This window comes from Bos javanicus, chromosome X (genome assembly GCF_032452875.1).
Source record: "Bos javanicus breed banteng chromosome X, ARS-OSU_banteng_1.0, whole genome shotgun sequence".
Lineage (NCBI taxonomy): Eukaryota > Metazoa > Chordata > Mammalia > Artiodactyla > Bovidae > Bos > Bos javanicus.
Genome location: NC_083897.1, coordinates 131,724,654 through 131,742,440, shown reverse-complemented (window position 1 = coordinate 131,742,440; position 17,787 = coordinate 131,724,654). Strand labels below are relative to the sequence as shown.

The following is a 17,787-nucleotide window of genomic DNA, read 5'->3' as shown; positions in this document are numbered from 1 at the left end:
CTCCAAGAGCTGTACTTTGTATACGTGTCCCTAATTGTTCACTTCTTTTTATTATAGGAGCCTATGGAGTTGTACTTAAATGCAGGCATAAGGTAAGTACATGGTTTTTAAAAAGAAAATATCTGTGTATGTTTAACATTTTTGAAACTAATGTAGTATTCTGTGCATGTGGGCATATAATTAAAAATGTATACGATGTCTACATCATTGTCTACGATGATGGTGATACTTAAAGAAGAATCAATATGGGAACCTGAAAAAAGAGACTACTTTGGGTAAGCTTTATCATGATTAGATAGTCATTAGTTCTTTATACTCATGTGCTATTTTTTTCAACTGACCTATATGTAGATGGAAAGCTGCCTAATGGGAAGAGAGAAAAGGTGGTAGAGAAGGAATCAAAGTAGTGGCAGATTTAATTTATGTCAAGAACTTAAGAGCAAGGAGGAGTTTCATGAAGTCAATATTTTTCTTGTAGAACCAATAATTTAAGATTGCTTATAGGGTCAGAATCCAGATTTTGAAGGGTAGTAGATGGGTGTTTGGTTATGAAATAGGGCTTGAAGTAATAGTGTATGATTATGACTCTTAGCTGTTGTTGGTCACTCTTGAACAGCCTTGAAGTGAATCTTATTATATAGATTATTTGACTATGGTTAATAATCACCAGTTATTCAGGGAGGTTATTTCAAGTTTCCATAGGTGTTGCTGTATTGAGCAACACCTTTAACCTGGTGTTAAAGAGACTGCCTTTAACCTGGCAAATGTTGAAGCTGTAACAATTTCAAACATTAGGTTAAATATTTTTCTATTATGGCATAGCTAGTCTGAATGTTAATATCTGGCCTCATACTATTTTGTGCATAATTTGTTAAGACCAAGGTTTAAATTTTTTTGGTATTTTATAGTGATATGATTCATGTTTGAGATGAGCTTAGCAGTTTAGTCTGAGCCATTTAAACTCTCAAATCTGTGACAACGCACATAAAGATGATGTAATTTTTATGTTTGCTTTTTCTTTCCTACTGTACAAAATATTACTTAACATTTTGAATTTAAGGCTTCATGACAACTGATGCATTTTGGATTTTACATCACATATCTCTTTAATTCAAAGAATTTTCTATTCTTGAAATTGGGTATTTGAATTATGTTATGCTGATAATAGTTATCTTAAGACCTCTGCCAGTAAATCTTAAAAAAAAAAAAATTGAATACTATTGGCTCTTGATTCAGGATGACTAAGAATTTAAAATAATAAATATAGTCAAAATAAATTTAGCCCCTTAAATTTCTAATTAAGAAATATCACTGCAGTTTGAAATTAAACAAATAGAAAGCTGTCTAGTGAAGTGCTGTGCTTTTAGGGAGGTGTGTTGAGTTAAATTTAGGAAGCTTTAAAAATATTCTTGGATAGATACTACTCAGGGTTATTAGTGTCCAAATTAAATTTGAGTCTTTCATGAACATAATACCCCTTTTTGTATACTGTGGGTCTGTTGATACAACATAGCCAAGGGAAGCTTCAGTTCTTAGTCTTACTCCTTGAATTTTAAAACCCAGGGATTTCTGATACATAATGGCACATCTTCCAACAGTATTTTCTCTCAGTTGTTACGCTTCTTCCTGTGACCTTTCTCCCTATACTTTCGTCTGGTTTACTCATTTGTTAAGACATGCTTGTTAACTGAACCTGGTTCTCATATGCACACTGTTAGTGCTGGCAAGATGGACTCAGAGTGAGACTGGATGAGAACTAGTGCCACTGCTCTTAGGAAACCACCTCTGAATGTGAGCTCTGATTCCTTTGTCCATGTGCAGGGCATTTTGAGCTCTAAGGATGAATAACCCATATTTTTCTTGCTCTTGTATGTCTTATGGTCTGTCTGAAGAGTTAGAAGAAGTGCATATTTAAAAAAAAAAACACACACATGTGAGATTGCTGCAAATGAAATTGCATCTTAAAAAAAAAAATACTTCTTTTTACTGCCCCTCACTAAATGAGGGACTCATAAACCAGCTTTCTGAGTATTGTTGTTTCTTCCTTTCATGCACCAAAAAATATACCACTGGATGGAAAATTTGAAGCATAAATTAGTGTCTATCTCAGAGTAATTTCTAGAATTTGCAGTTGTTTCATCATTAGACTTGTTATAGTATACCCTTTTTTCAGCTAGAATCAGTCCTTCAAATCTTTCCCCGACTATCCAAAAATAGAAGATTTGATGCTTCCGATAAGATTTACCCTTTCAGATCAAACAAATGGATATCTATGAAATCTCACGGTATAGTTTTTAAAAAAAGGATATAAACCTCTGTTTGGTGCCTATTATGTGTAAAGTGATCATGCCCATATATTTTCCATAATTTCAAAATTTTTAATAAAATGCTTATATTTTAATAAGTGAAATAATAATTTAATACATTTAGTGTATTATTTTAATACATTTAATACATTTATATATAATATAAATCAGGTTGGTTGTGATTACTTACACAGGTATGTGTGATTGCTTGTGCATAAATTGGATCTCTTTTTGAGATGTTTGGCTATGGTTGTATGTATAGTTAAGTAATTTCTAGTGTATGGTGTATTTCAACAAGTATGAAAGAAAGTCACTGTTTTAATCTGTGTTCTCTTGCAAGAAATTTAGAGGTCATGTTTATAAACAGATATATCTTGTCTTTTGTGAACATAATATGATATTGGGCTTTTCCAGGCCAAAGATCAGTTCTTAATTTACTGAAATAAATGCTACCCAATTAAAAAAGAAAAATGTAATTGTACTCTCTTTTTGACAGCTTCTGTTATCCTTATATGAACACTCTTAGCAATGACTGTGACTGTTAAGCTGTTTATGGGGATTTATGATTTTACTTGCATTTGGAAAAAGTTCTGACTTGGACCTTTACCATACAAATGTGCATCGCTTATCTTCTTTTTATTTGTGTGTCTGCTTTAAAGTGCCCAAGAGAGGGGAGGTATGTTTTAGAGCACACTTTTCTTCACAGACGCCCCAGGAGGTCATCTTCATAACAAAGTGGGGAGAATGGAATGGAGTTGAAATAGGGAGATGTGATTAGAACTTGAGGCAAGAGAGAGGATAGAGAGAGCTGGCTGCTACTGCTGCTAAGTCGCTTCAGTCGTGTCGGACTCTGTGCGACCCCGTAGACGGCAGCCCACCAGGCTTCCACGTCCCTGGGATTTTCCAGGCAAGGACACTGGAGTAGGTTGCCATTTCCTTCTCCAATACATGAAAGTGAAAAGTGAAAGTGAAGTCGCTCAGTCGTGTCCAACTCTAGCGACCCCATGGACTGCAGCCTACCAGGCTCCTCCATCTACGGGATTTTCCAGGCAAAAGTACTGGAGTGGGGTGCCATTGCCTTCTCCCAGAGAGAGCTGGAGATTGATGCTAATCGAGTCTAGGACATGGAAGTGCTGATTCATGTAGTTCATTTCCTATGGCTGAAGTTGACTGATGAGAAATTTTTGTTTGTTTTGAAGTAGTAGGTGTATATGCTCTTGAATAACTAGTTATAAAAGCTGTGAATAATCCAGTATTGGGGTACAGCCTGTAAGTATTAAATGATAAACTTGACTTAAATTAGAGAAAGTGAAAGTGAAGTCGCTCAGTCATGTCCCACTCTTTGTGACCCCATGGACTGTAGCCCGCCAGGCTCCTCCATCCATGGAATTTTCTAGGCAAGGGTACTGGAGTGGGTTGCCATTTCCTTCTCCAGGGGATCTTCCCGACCCAGGGATCGAACCCTGGTCTCCTGCACTGCAAGTAGACACTTTACCATCTGAGCCACCAGGGAACCAAAGAGGAAAGACACTGAAGAGAGCTTTTGCAGAGTAGCAGGTCCTTGTGGAGGGATTAAAGGTGATCCCAAGGATTGGTGGTGAACTGGAAAAGCATTGGTATCGTTTTATCTGACTGGAAAACTTAGAAAGGGTGTATAAGTTTGAAGGGAAAGATCAGTTTGGCTTTCATAATAAAGAATAAAATGTCAGTAGAGTACCAAACCTGGTATTAGTAAATACCACATATTGAGCATCTACCGTATGTGGTAGGCAGGCAATCTATTTGATGTTTTACATTTAATCCCCACAACCCCGACTCTCCATCCCTACTTTATAAATGAGAAAACTGAGTCAGAGAGAGGCTGTGTAATAGAGCTAAGATTATGCAGCTAATAAGTGGCAAAACTAGGGTTTGATATGACTCCAGAAGTAGCTTCCATGTGCCTGGGATGAAACTGAAATGATATGAACCTTCCAAGAGGGAGAGCAGAGCAGAGTGAAAGATGTGTTTAAATGATCTTACTGAAAGAAGAAGGAGCAGACCTCTTGCAAGCAAGGAAAAAAGATTTTTTAAAGTGGCATTCACTAATAGTATAAAAATCTCATCAAAAGATCCATGATGATAAGGATTGAGGGCTGAGAAAATCCATTTCATTTAACACTGCCATTTATTAATGACTTCTCTAAGTCAAATGATACATTAATGCCAAATAGCAAGAGGTTAAAGAGAGAACAGATAGAGAAGATCTGGATTGCTTCATTCTTCTCTTGTGAGAGTTCAGAAATTGAGATTGAAAGTAGTAGGAAGAATAGATTTGATTAAATATTTTCTAGTTAGGAATATCCATATTTCCCCTACTGAAAGGTATTCTTTGGATATTTGTTATTGCTTAATAGTCATAAATTTACCTTTTGTTATAAGCCTTGATTTTTAGCAAGCAATATGTATTTTTGAATCAGTGGTTCCATTTTTTCTTTTTCACATTAATTTTGTTTTTCTACCAAAAAGCTGATTACTCTTTTTAAAAATCAAACTGTTTTAAGAAGATGCTTAAGGAAAAGTCAATGAACCATTATCAATTTAATAAATTATTTATAGTTGCCATCTAAAACCATAGTTATTCTCTACTGGAACAAAATAAACTTTTTTCAGGTTTATTCCCCACATTAAATAAAGCAAATGTTTTTCTTTAATTTTTAGTCAACCATGAGAAACAGAATATATGGGATTAATTATGTTAATTACTTTGTCATTTTATTCCTCCTTACTTCAATAAAAGTAACATGTGGGTTCTTGCTTTTGTGTGCAAAATTTCTAGCATTTGAAGAGGATTATAGAGAGACTTGGGGTTTTTCATAAGGATTATAAGCAGCTGGAAATATTTCAGTATTAATTGATTATTTTGTCATAATTTTTAAAAATAATTGCACTCTGAAATGATGTGAATTTACTGCAGGTTATGAAGATTAATGAGATGTCAGCGTTAAACTGGACTTCAGGTCAGGAACAAAGATAGCAGGAATCAGTGATGGGGGAAAACATCTGCCTCTTCTTACAGAAGCACTCATGTAGAACAGATACTTCTGTGTGGTTTCCTTTCTTGACCAGGTTTTTGTTGCTGATCCAGTTAATTGTAGAACAGTCTCTGGAACAGGACAAAAGTGTCATCAAAATTGTACTTCTTTGTACTATAATATTTTGCATTTTCAATTCTGCTAGTCTGTTGATAAAGGAAAAATTATCCATGTTTCTGTCGTCTTATTTTTAGTAAAACAAATAATGACTCGTGTCAATTTCCAGATAAGTCTGACTTTAGGGAAACAAAAGAATCTGAGGCTTTTGTAGGTTTCCTGTCTGCATTTATCCTTTTCATCCTAATCTGGATTTTGTTTTTTGTTTGCTCTTAGTAAATGAGATAAGAGAATGGTCATATTGGAACTAGCCCCACTACTAGCTCTGCATGCATTGTCTACGCAGAAGACTTTACCTCATTCATCTTTCTTATAGTGACTCAGTTCCTAAATGCTCATCCCTCCTCCCATCCACAGCCTCCCAATCTAGAGGATGAGTTGGCTGGAGCACAAGGTGGACTTTAAAGTTCCCTCTTCTGCCAGTCATAAAAACATAATTATTCCTTTCTGTAAGAGAGCATTCTTTCTATACCTTCTTAAGATGAATAATTTCATTAGTCTTTGATAAATGTCTATGCTTAAGGGATTTAACTGGTTCTTTAATGTGACTTTAAAGCTTCAGGGACCAAAAAATGAGTGTCAGTCATTTTTCTACACAAGCCCAAAATATATAGACATTGGCAGTATAAGAAAAGTAGCTGATCAACAAATGCCTATATGGTGGATACTTTTAAATAGTTCATCATAACTCTTGATGAGTTGTTGGAATCAGTAATTTGAAAGTAGTGCATGGGGATCTATTTTTATATAAAAATAATCCACCCCTGAATATTAGAAGCTATAGTTCATATTCTACAGTGGTTTTGAAGCTTTACTATTTCTTAATTTAAAGGTTAAAAAAAAAGGTTTGTTCCCTATGTTAAAGTATTTTAATTAAAAAAAAAAAAAGCTTTCTACTTCTTCTACTTAAAGCACTGTGTTCAAGGCATGATATTGTAAAGTAAAATTCAACCGAATATCTTTTTAGGAAAAATCGATTGAGTGCCTGTGGGCCAAATCTGGCCTGCCACTTATTTTATGGAACCTAGCCACGCTCATTCATTTATGTTTTTTCTATGGATGCTTTTGCACTAATATGACAGAGTAATTTCAACAGAGACCGTATGACATACAAAGTCTAAAATAGTATATTTATTTTGTGACCCTTCCTGAACAGAAGTTTGCTGACTCTCATGCTGAGCAAGCCCTAACTAGGAGAATACAGTGGAAGCAGAACAGTGGCCTCAGTGGGTCAGCAATCTCAGTTTCTGTTTGTCTCTTTGCCCTTGATGCTCTTGGAATCTGAGAAATAGAGTTAATAAAGTGTGGAACTTCCACTGAAAATTATTTTTCCCTTGAGCTGAGCTTGAGTAAATCTTTTGGCTGGTTAAGTAGGAAGCTTTATATTGGTTCCCTCTTTCACGATCAAGTATCAGAATGGAGAATTGGACTTTCTAGGAACTGGGCATACAGAGACACATGCAGTCTATTCACTCTGACTGTGTTTCATCACTGGCCTGAATAGCTCTCTTTTCATTCAGAGGTGAATACAAAGAAGAAAACAATCTTCACTGAGACTATGAAAGGTAACTTGAGTTCATGAGAAGGACATTCTCACAAATATGAAGAGGAAAATTCTTTAGAGGCAAAGAAATGAGATAACTTCCTAATATTGTATAATTCAAGTGACCATAAATGAGAAGAAGCAATAGTAATAATCTCTGTTTCAAGTATCTCTTAACTTCCAGGCATTGTGCTGGGCTTGGTGTTTTATTTTCATTACTCTTTAGATCCTCATAACAGCTATAAAAGTTAGAAAGAATTACCTTCCTTTAAAATGGAGGAAACTGATGCTCAAATAGGTTAATTTCCTAAAAGCCATACAAGTTAGTAGGTGCTTGAGCCAGGAAGTAAACCACATAGACCCTTATATTTGTAATTGATATACAGTTGATTTACAGTGTTGTGACCTTTTAAAAAAATGGAAGTAAAATTCACATAATATAAAACCAACCATTTTAAAGTGTACAGCTCAGTACCATTCATACATTCAAAATATCGTACAATCACTACCTCTATCAAGTTTCAAAACACTTTATCACCCCCTAGAAAAACCCTATACCCATTAAGTACTCACTGTTTCTCACTTTCTCTGTCTCTGGCAAACACAAATCTGCTTTCTGTCTCTATAGATTTACCTATTCTGGGTATTTCATATAAAGGGAATCACATACACTTTGTGGCCATTTGAATTTGACTTCTTTCACTTAGTGTAATGTTTTTGAGATTCATCCATGTAGCCTGTATCATTACTTCATTCCTTTTTTTATGACTAATATTCCATTGTGTGGCCATACCACATTTTGTTTATCCATTTATCTGTAGAAGAACATTTAGGTTGTTTTTACCTTTTGATTATTGTGAATAGTGTTGCTGTGAACTTTTGTGATTGAGTTTTGTTTGAGTCCCAATTTTCAGTTCTTTTGGGTTATATACCAAGAAGTGAAAATGCTAGGTAATATGAGAATTCTGTGTTTAATGTTTTTGAGGAATCACATAACTTTTCTACAGTGGCTGTACCACTTTACATTTCTGCCAGCACTGTACAAAGATTCCAGTTTCTCCACATCTTCACCAATATGTGTTTCCTTACTATTATTATTATTTTTACTGCAGCCATCCTAGTCTATAGCGGTGTCATATTATGGTTTTGACCTGCCTCTTGAGAAATTCGTATGCAGGTCAGGAAGCAACAGTTAGAACTGGACATGGAACAATAGACTGGTTCCAAATGGGAAAAGGAGTACGTCAAGGCTGTATATTGTCACCCTGCTTATTTAACTTATATGCAGAGTACATCATGAGAAACCCTGGGCTGGAAGGAGCACAAGCTGGAATCAAGATTGCCGGGAGAAATATCAATAACCTCAGATATGCAGATGACACCACCCTTATGGCAGAAAGTGAAGAGGAACTAAAAAGCCTCTTGATGAGAGTGAAAGAGGAGAGTGAAAAGGTTGGCTTAAAGCTCAACATTCAGAAAATGAAGATCATGGCATCTGGTCCCATCACTTCATGGGAAATAGATGGGGAAACAGTATCAGACTATTTTTCTGGGCTCCAAAATCACTGCAGATGGTGACTGCAGCCATGAAATTAAAATACGCTTCCTCCTTGGAAGAAAAGTTATGACCAACCTAGATAGCATATTCAAAAGCAGAGACATTACTTTGCCAACAAAGGTCCGTCTAGTCAAGGCTATGGTTTTTCCAGTGGTCATGTATGGATGTGAGAGTTGGACTGTGAAGAAAGCTGAGTGCCAAAGAATTGATGCTTTTGAACTGTGGTGTTGGAAAAGACTCTTGAGAGTCCCTTGGACTGCAAGGAGATCCAACCAGTCCATTCTGAAGGAGATCAGTCCTGGGTGTTCTTTGGAAGGACTGATGCTGAAGCTGAAACTCCACCTCATGGGAAGAGTTGACTCATTGGAAAAGAGTCTGATGCTGGGAGGGATTGGGGGCAGGAGGAGAAGGGGACGACAGAGGATGAGATGGCTGGATGGCATCACTGACTCGATGGACATGAGTCTGAATGAACTCCAGGAGTTGGTGATGGACAGGGAGGCCTGGCGTGCTAGGATTCATGGGGTCGCAAAGAGTCGGACACGACTGAGCAACTGAACTGAACTGAATGATTAGTGATGTTGGACATCTTTTCATGTGCTCTTGGCTATTTGTAAGTCTTTGGAGAAATGTCAAGTCCTTGGCCCATTTTTGATTAGGTTATTTCAACCATTTGTTGAAAGGACTTCTGTCTGCATTGGATTGTCACTGCTTATTTATCAAAGATCGGCTGTGTTTGAGTTGAGTCTGTTTTTGGGATCTGTGTTTTGTTTCATTGATCTATCTATATGTCTGTTCTTCACCAATATTATACTCTCTTGATTTACTGCAGCTTTACAGTAAGTCTTAAAGTCAGGTAGTGTCAGTCTTTCAATTTTGTCGTTCTTTTTCAATATTGTATTGGTTATGCCAGGTCTTTTTCCTTTCTGTATTATCTTTTAAATCAGTTTATTGATATCCACAAAATAGCTTGCTTGGATTGGGATCACATTAAATCTGTAGATTGAGTTGAGAATTGACATCTTAACAATATTGTGTCTTCTAATCAGTGAGTACAGAATATCTCTGCATTTTTCTCATTTTAATTTTTCAACAGTTATTTAGTTTTTTACATGCATATCTTATAATTGTTTGGTTAGCTTTATTGCTAAGTATTTTTTCTTTTGGTGATGATATAGATGGTATTGTTTTTAATTTTTTAAAAAACATTATTTATTTTTGGCTGTGCTAGGTTTTTGCTGCATTCAAGCTTTCTCTAGTTGTGATAAGCAGGGGCTACCCTTTGTTATGGTGCACAGGCTTCTCATTGCGGTGGCTTCTCTTGTTGGGAGCACAGGCTCTAGGCTCGAGAGCTCATTAATTGTGGCTTGCAGACCCTAGAGTGTGTACTCTGTTGGTGTGGTGCATGGGCTTTAGTTGCCCATGGCATGTGGAATCTTCCTGGGCCAGGGATCAAACTTGTGTCCCCTGCATTAGCCGGCACATTCTTATCCACTATACCACCAAGGAAGTCCTGTTTTTAATTTTTAAATTCCAGTTCATTGCTGCTGCTGCTGCTGCTGCTGCTGCTGCTAAGTCACTTCAGTCGTGTCTGACTCTGTGTGACCCCATAGACAGCAGCCCACCAGGCTCCGCCGTCCCTGGAATTCTCCAGGCAAGAACACTGGAGTGGGTTGCCATTTCCTTCTCCAATGCGTGAAAGTGAAGTCGCAAGTCCGACCCTGAGTGACCCCATGGACTGCAGCCTTCCAGGCTCCTCCATCCATGGGATTTTCCAGGCAAGAGTACTGGAGTGGGGTGCCATTGCCTTCTCCGCAGTTCATTGCTAGTATATAGGAAAGCAGTTGACTTTGTATATTAGCTTTGTATCATATGAACTTGCTAGAATTGCTTATTAGTTTCAGCGGGTTTTTTTTTGGGGGGGAGGCAGGTAGATTCTTTGGGATTTTCTTCATAATCAGTCATGTCATCTGCAAACAAAATAGTTTTATTTCTTCTTTCCCAATCTGTATACCTTTTTTTTCCTTTACTTGTTTTGTATTAGTTATGAATTCCAGTACAATGTTTAATACAAACGATGAGAAGAGACATTCTTGTCTTTTTCTGAGCTTAGTGGGAAGGCATGCAGTTTTTCACCATTAAATATGATGTTTTTAGCTTGTAGGTTTGTTTTAGATGTCATTTATCAAGTTGAGGAAGTTCTCTCTAAGATTGCTAAGAGTATTTATCATGAATGGGTTTTGTCAAATGCTTTTCTACATCACTTGATATAATCATGTGGTTTTACTTTCATCTGTTGATTATGAATTAATTTTAGGATGTTGAACCAGCCTTGCACATCTGAGATAAATCCCACTTGGTTGAGATATGTATTTCTTTTTGTACATTGCTGAATTTGATTTGATACTATTGGTTGCAGATTTCTGTGTCTAGTCCATGTGGGTGAAAGTGAAAGTTGCTCAGTCCTGTCCGACTCTTTGCAACCCCATGGACTATACAGTCCATGGAATTCTCCAGGCCAGAATACTGGAGTGGGTAGCTGTTCCCTTCTCCAAGGGGTCTTCCCAACCCAGGGATCGAACCCAGGTCTCCCACACTGCAGGCAGATTCTTTACCAGCTGAGCCACAAGAGAAGCCACTAGTTCATATAATTTGCCCTTTAATGTCTTTATCTGGTTTCAGGATTGGTAATACCCTAATGTGGCCTCATAGAGTTCTCATTGAAGTATTTTTCTACTTTTATTTCTGGAAGAGATTGTAGAGAATTTCTTCCTTTCATAGATATAGGCCTATTCACATCATCTATTAATTTTCCTTGTATAAATGTTGATTGTTTTTTTCAAGGAATTAGTTCACTTATCTAAGTTATCAAGTATGTAGGCGTAGATTTGTTTATAATATTCCTTTATTATCCTTTTAATATCCATGTGATTTGTAATGATGACTCTTCTTTCATTTCTGTTATTAATAATTTGTGTCTTCTCTCTTTTTTCTTGGTTATCTTGTCAAAGGTTTATCAATTTTATCAGTTTTTTCAAAGAACCATCTATTGTCTCCACTTGTTTTTCACTGTTGAGTTCCTGTTTTCAATTTTGATTACTGCTATAATTTTTACTGTTCTACTCTCTTATCCATTTGCTTTAGTCTTAAGTTGTCCTTCTTTGCCTTATTTCCTAAGGTAGAAGTGTAGGTTATCAATTTTAAGCCTGTTTTCTTTTAGAATATATGTATACAATACTATAAACTTTTCTCTAAGGCCTGCTTTTGCTGCATTATATAGATTTTGATTTCGATTTTCATTTAGTTAAAAATATTTTTAAAATCCTCTTTAGATTTCTTCTTTGACCTATGTATATTTAGAAGTGTATTGTTTAATAGTTAAATATTTTGAGATTTTCCAGCTATCTTTTTGTTACTGATTTCTAGTTTTTTTCCATTGTGCTGTGAGAATATACTCTGTATGATTTTTATTCTTTGAATTTTGTGAAGTTGTGTTTTGTGGTGCAGAATTTGGTCTATATTGATGAATATTCTGTGTGACTTGAGAATAATATGTATTCTGCTATTGTTGGATGAAGTGTTACATAAATAGCAGGTAGATCTGGTTGATTGATGGTACTATTCAATTCACCTATCTTTATTCGTTTTTTTTCTTTTTTTTTTTTGCCTGCTGGATCTGTCAGTTACCTAATGGGGGTGTTGAAGTATCCAACTATAATAGTGGATTTGTTTATTTCTCTTTGCACTTCTGTCTTTTGCCTCATATATTTTGATGCTTGTTTGGTGCATACATATTAAGGATTGTTGTGCCTTCTTGGAGAGTGTATCATTTTCTAATGCCCCTCTTTATCCTGTTAATTTTTCTTTTTCTAAAGTCTTTGTCTAAAACTGATATAGCTACTTCAGCTTTCTTTTGATTAATATTACAATAACAGGGTATATCTTTCTTCATCCTTTTGCTTTTAATCTAGATGTATCTTTATATTTAATGTGAGTTTTAAAAATCTATTCTGACAGTCTCTTTTAATTGGTGTATTTTGGCCATTCACATTTAAAGTGAGATATATATATAGATATATATATATATATATACTTGGATTAATATGAATCATGTTTATTACTTTTCTATTTGTTATACTCCTTTTTCTAAAATCAATAATTGGTCCCCTTTTTCTGCCTTCCCTGATTTCAGTTGACCATTTTGTATGATTCTATTTTATTTCCTCTCAGCATATCCAGTATATTTCTTTTTAGAAGGGTTTTTAGTTGTTGCTCTAGAGTTAACAGTGTATATTTACAACTTGTCTAAGTCTACTGTCAGATAACTGTTATCTGCTTTTCAGATAGTAGAGGTACCTTTCATTTTACATATCCATTTGCTATAATCAGCAAATACGCTATTACTGTTATTAGAGGAGTAGGAAATGGCTGCCCACTCCAGTATTCTTGCCTGGAGAATCCCACGGACAGAGGAGCCTGGTGGACTACTGTCCATGGCGTTGAAAAGAGTCAGATACGACTGAGCTCTCACACACAGTGTTACTTAGAACAAGTATCTATTAAGAATAAGAAAAATAGATTTTTTTAACTTCATTTATGCCTTCTTCAATGATTTCTTTCCTTCTTTGTGTGGATCTGACTTTCTGATCTATGTCGTTTTCTTTCTCTAAAGAACTTTTAAAAACAGTCTCTACTAGGCAGGTCCACTAGTGACAAATTCCCTCAGTTTTTGTTTATCTGAGAAAGTATTTCTCCTTCACTTTTGAAGGAGAATATCACTGAATGCTTTCCAGATTCGTTTATTTTTTTTCTTTCACCACTAAATATTTCATTTTCTGGCTTCTGAGAAGTCAAATGTACTTCTTGTTTTCTATAAGTAAGGTATTTTTTCCCCCCTCTGACTTCTTTCATAATTTTCTCTTTGCATTTGATTTTCTGTAGTTTGAATACAGTATGTTTAGGTGTAGAGTTTTCAGGTATTTATCTTACTTGGTGTGCTCCGAGCTTCTTGGATGTATCATTTGGTGTCTTTTATTTGGAAGACATTGATTTTGGAAGATTCTCAGCAGTTATTCCTTCAAATAGTTCTTCTCTTTTGTCTCCTTCTTCTTCTGGTATTTCAGTGACACCTTTTGTAATTGTCACATAGTTCTTGGATATTCTTTTCTCCTTTTAAAAATTCTTTTTTCTGTTTGCATTTTAGTTTGGGAAATTTCTCTGACATATCTTTAAACTCACTGATTGCTTCCTTGGCCATGTCCAGTCTACTGATGAGTCCATTAAAAGTATTATTCATTTTTGTTTTTGATTGTTAGCATTTCCTTTTAATTCTTCCTTAAAGTTGTATATTCTTACATTAGTCATCTGTTCTTGCATGTTGTCTCCCTTTTCCATTCGAGTGCTTTGATAGTAATGATAGTTGTTATCTGAAATTATTCCCCAAATCTGTGACCAGTCTAAGTCTTGTTCTGATGCTTAATCTCCTCAGTGTTTTCCCTTGCCTTCTAGCATAATTTTTACTGTTTTTTAAAAGCCAGGTAGGACATATTGGATAATAGAAACAGAGGTAAATACGCCTGTAATGTAAGGTTTCATGTTAATTTGGGTAGGAGTTAGACCGTGTTTAATGTTAAATGTGTATATGCCAGAGGCTTCAGTTTCCTCTCGGAGAAGGCGATGGCACCCCACTCCAGTACTCTTGCCTGGAGAATCCCGTGGACGGAGGAGCCTGTTAGGCTGCAGTCCATGGGGTTGCGAAGAGTCAGACACGACTGAGCAACTTCCCTTTCCCTTTCAGTTTCTTCTAGTTTCTTTATTTTTAAAGTATTTCTCCCCCATTATCTCAGGGTTTCTCTAAGAAGTCCTTTTTAAATAGAATCTGTTTCTTGCAACTCTTTCTGTTGTAATCTGTTGTTATTGTGGCACTTTGGTGACATGGTGGTAGAATGTGGGGAAGGGGAAGTGTTTTATGATGTTAGAACCAAATGTTAGTCTTTTGGTGGGCCTGAGCCCTGGACTGCAACCTTCTTCCTTTTTAGGTGAAACAAGGCTAGAGGTATGCAGATGACACCACCCTTATGGCAGAAAGTGAAGAAGAACTAAAGAGCCTCTTGATGAAAGTGAAAGAGGAGAGTGAAAAAGTTGGCTTAAAGCTCAACATTCAGAAAACGAAGATCATGGCATCTGGTCCCATCACTTCATGGCAAATAGTTGGGGAAACAGTGGAAACAGTGCTGACTTTATTTTTTTGGGCTCCAAAATCACTGCAGATGGTGATTGCAGCCATGAAATTAAAAGACACTTACTCCGTGGAAGGAAAGTTATGATCAACCTAGCAGCATATTAAAAAGCAGAGACATTACTTTGCCAACAAAGGTCCATCTAGTCAAGGTTATGGTTTTTCCAGTGGTCATGTATGGATGTGAGAGTTGGACTGTAAAGAAAGCTGAGCACTGAAGAATTGATGCTTTGAAACTATGGTGTTGGAAAAGACTCTTGAGGGTCCCTTGGACTGCAAGGAGATCCAACCAGTCCATCCTAAAGGAGATCAGTCCTGGGTGTTCATTGGAAGGACTGATGTTGAAGGTGAAACTCCAGTACTTTGGCCACCTAATGTGGAGAGCTGACTCATTTGAAAAGACCCTGATGCTGGGAAAGATTGAGGGCAGGAGGAGAAGGGGATGAGGGAGGATGAGATGGTTGGATGGCATCACCAACTCAATGGACATGAGTTTGGGTGAACTCCAGGAGTTGATGATGTATGGGGAGGCCTGGCGTGCTACAGTCCATGGGGTCACAAACAGTGGGACACGACTGAGCGACTGAATTGAACTGAGGCTAGAGGAGTCTGTATTTGGCTAATTCCCCCTCTCCCAGGACAGTATAAAAGGCTTGGGTAAATTTTCCCTTGGAATATTGGCCTTTGTTAAGGAGAACCTTCTAGGCTTATTTCAAAACTGTTACCTTTCCCATGGGTGCATTTCAAAATGGTTACTTCTCTCTTCCTCTTACCCAAAAGGGGAGGAGATTATTGTTGGATCTTTACACTCAGAACTTGATAAGGTTCCTGGAGGTAAAGCCATTAGAATATAGAGGCTTTCCTAAGATTGGGCCTCCAAGAGTTCTCATGCATAATCTTTTGTCAAAATTACAATTAAAATTTTCTTACTAGTGTATTACTCGAACACCTTCTGTTCCAGGTAAACTGATCTTGGATGTGATTCTCTGCATTTGCCTGTCTCTCCAGATTTCAGTAGTTCAGTTTGCCCTGTGTCCTCAATTCTCTGATAAGTCTAATAAAAGCTGTTGATTGGCAGTTTATTTGGATTTTTTCTTGTCGTAAGGATAGGGCTGACAGTACCCAAGCACTTTATGTATTGGAGCTAAAACCTAAAGTTTTATATTTGTATTTTCAAATTGGAAACACGTCGTCCAGTTTTAAAATAATGTTCAACAAGAGGCTTTTAACTTCCGTATGAGCCATTTGCTTAGCTAGATGACTCATTCTCAGTTATTTTCATCCCTTTGAATCTCTGATCTGTGTATTTTATTTTAAAAGTGCTTAGTAAGAACTTTTTCAGAGCCAAAGATTTGTAAAAATTAAGAACTTCATGTCGTTCTAGAAAATTGCCAATAACTTCATCCTAAATTAACTAGAATTTTTTATTTTTTGCACCCGCTCCCACCCCAGCACTGTTTTTTGTATTATAAGATACCTTCTATAAACCATGCTAAAGTAGTTTCAGGGATTATTTTCTTTAACCTTCATTTGTTGTTTCTTTACCCCACTTGTTTTTGAAGAAGTAACTCAGTTTTTAAAAGCATTTTGAAATCTTTGGGACTAAGTATTGGTTAAATTTGAAAAACTAATGAGAATAAATGACCAACTTTTATGCTGTGAATGGTCTATTTTCAATTAACCTTGAAGAATGTATTAATTATGTATACATCTTGGTGATTTTAACTTAATAGAATTACTTCCAGAGTCTGCCTGATAGAGGACAGTTTGGCTAAAATGTATTATTTAAGCAACTGAGAAAGCACTGGGTGTGCTTTTAAATCTTATAATTTGATTACTTGCTAAAAAATTACATTTTGGGAGGCTTCAGTTCCTATCCTTGGAGAACAGTTGTAACCAACTTTGAGTGGTTGACATTGTAAAATGCATTAACCTTGCGCCCCTTCTTAGGTTTCATTTTAAGTTTTATTTTTCTCACTGAATGTACTGTGAGGAACAGCTGTTAAACCAAGAAACAAGTAAACTGCATGGTATTTAAGATTGCTCATTAATTGGCAGATTCATATTATGTTTACTTTAAGAAATATTTTCCTCTTAATTTTCCTAATTGTTTGAAATGAACATTTACCTTTGGGAATAATTTTTTAATTATTTAATTTTTTAAAGAGGGAGAATTAAAATATAAATATTATGAATGTTATGTTAATATACTAAATAAGTTCAGTTCAGTCACTCAGTCATGTCCGACTTTTTGTGACCCCATGGACTGCAGCACGCCAGGCCTCCCTGTCCATCACCAACTCCCAGAGCTTGCTCAAACTCATGTCCATTGAGTCGGTAATGCCATCCAACCATCTCATCCTCCATCATCCCCTTCTTCTCCAGCCTTCAGTCTTTCCCAGCATCAAGGTCTTTTCAAATGAGTCAGCTCTTCGCATCAGGTGGCCAAAGTATTGGAATTTCAGCTTCAACATCAGTCCTTCCACTGAATATTCAGGACTGATTTGCTCAAGGATTGACTGGTTGGATTTCCTTGTAGTCCAAGGGACTCTCAAGAGTCTTCTCCAACATTATAGTTCAAAAGCATCAATTCTTCAGCGCTCAGCTTTCTTTGTAGTCCAACTCTCACATCCATACACGACTACTGGAAAAACCATAGCCTTGACTAGACGGACCTTTGTTGGCAAAGTAATGTCTCTGCTTTTTAATATGCTGTCTAGGTTGGTCATAACTGTCCTTCCAAGGAGCAAGCGTCTTTTAATTTCATGGCTGCAGTCACCATCTGCAGTGATTTTGGAGCCCAAAAATAAAGTTTGTTTTTAAAATGATGAGGCAGTGCTATATTGAAATAATTTGGTTGAAAATAGTTATATTTCCTATGTGATAATCAGTTAGCTGTGGTCCTTCATTTTAAGGTAAGATCTATTTGTTTGGCATGTTCTGTATTAGAG

General features: G+C 36.4%; 1 protein-coding gene across 3 annotated transcripts in view; it reads left to right on the top strand.

The window, feature by feature from the left end:
* Positions 1-17,787, top strand: part of CDKL5 (cyclin dependent kinase like 5) — a 177,933-nt gene that overhangs the window by 66,420 nt on the left and 93,726 nt on the right. For all 3 annotated transcript variants that reach the window (XM_061408034.1, XM_061408032.1, XM_061408033.1), the window contains one exon: positions 58-92. In XM_061408034.1, coding sequence (XP_061264018.1) covers positions 58-92 — 35 coding nt within the window. The remainder of the gene's footprint in view (positions 1-57; positions 93-17,787) is intronic.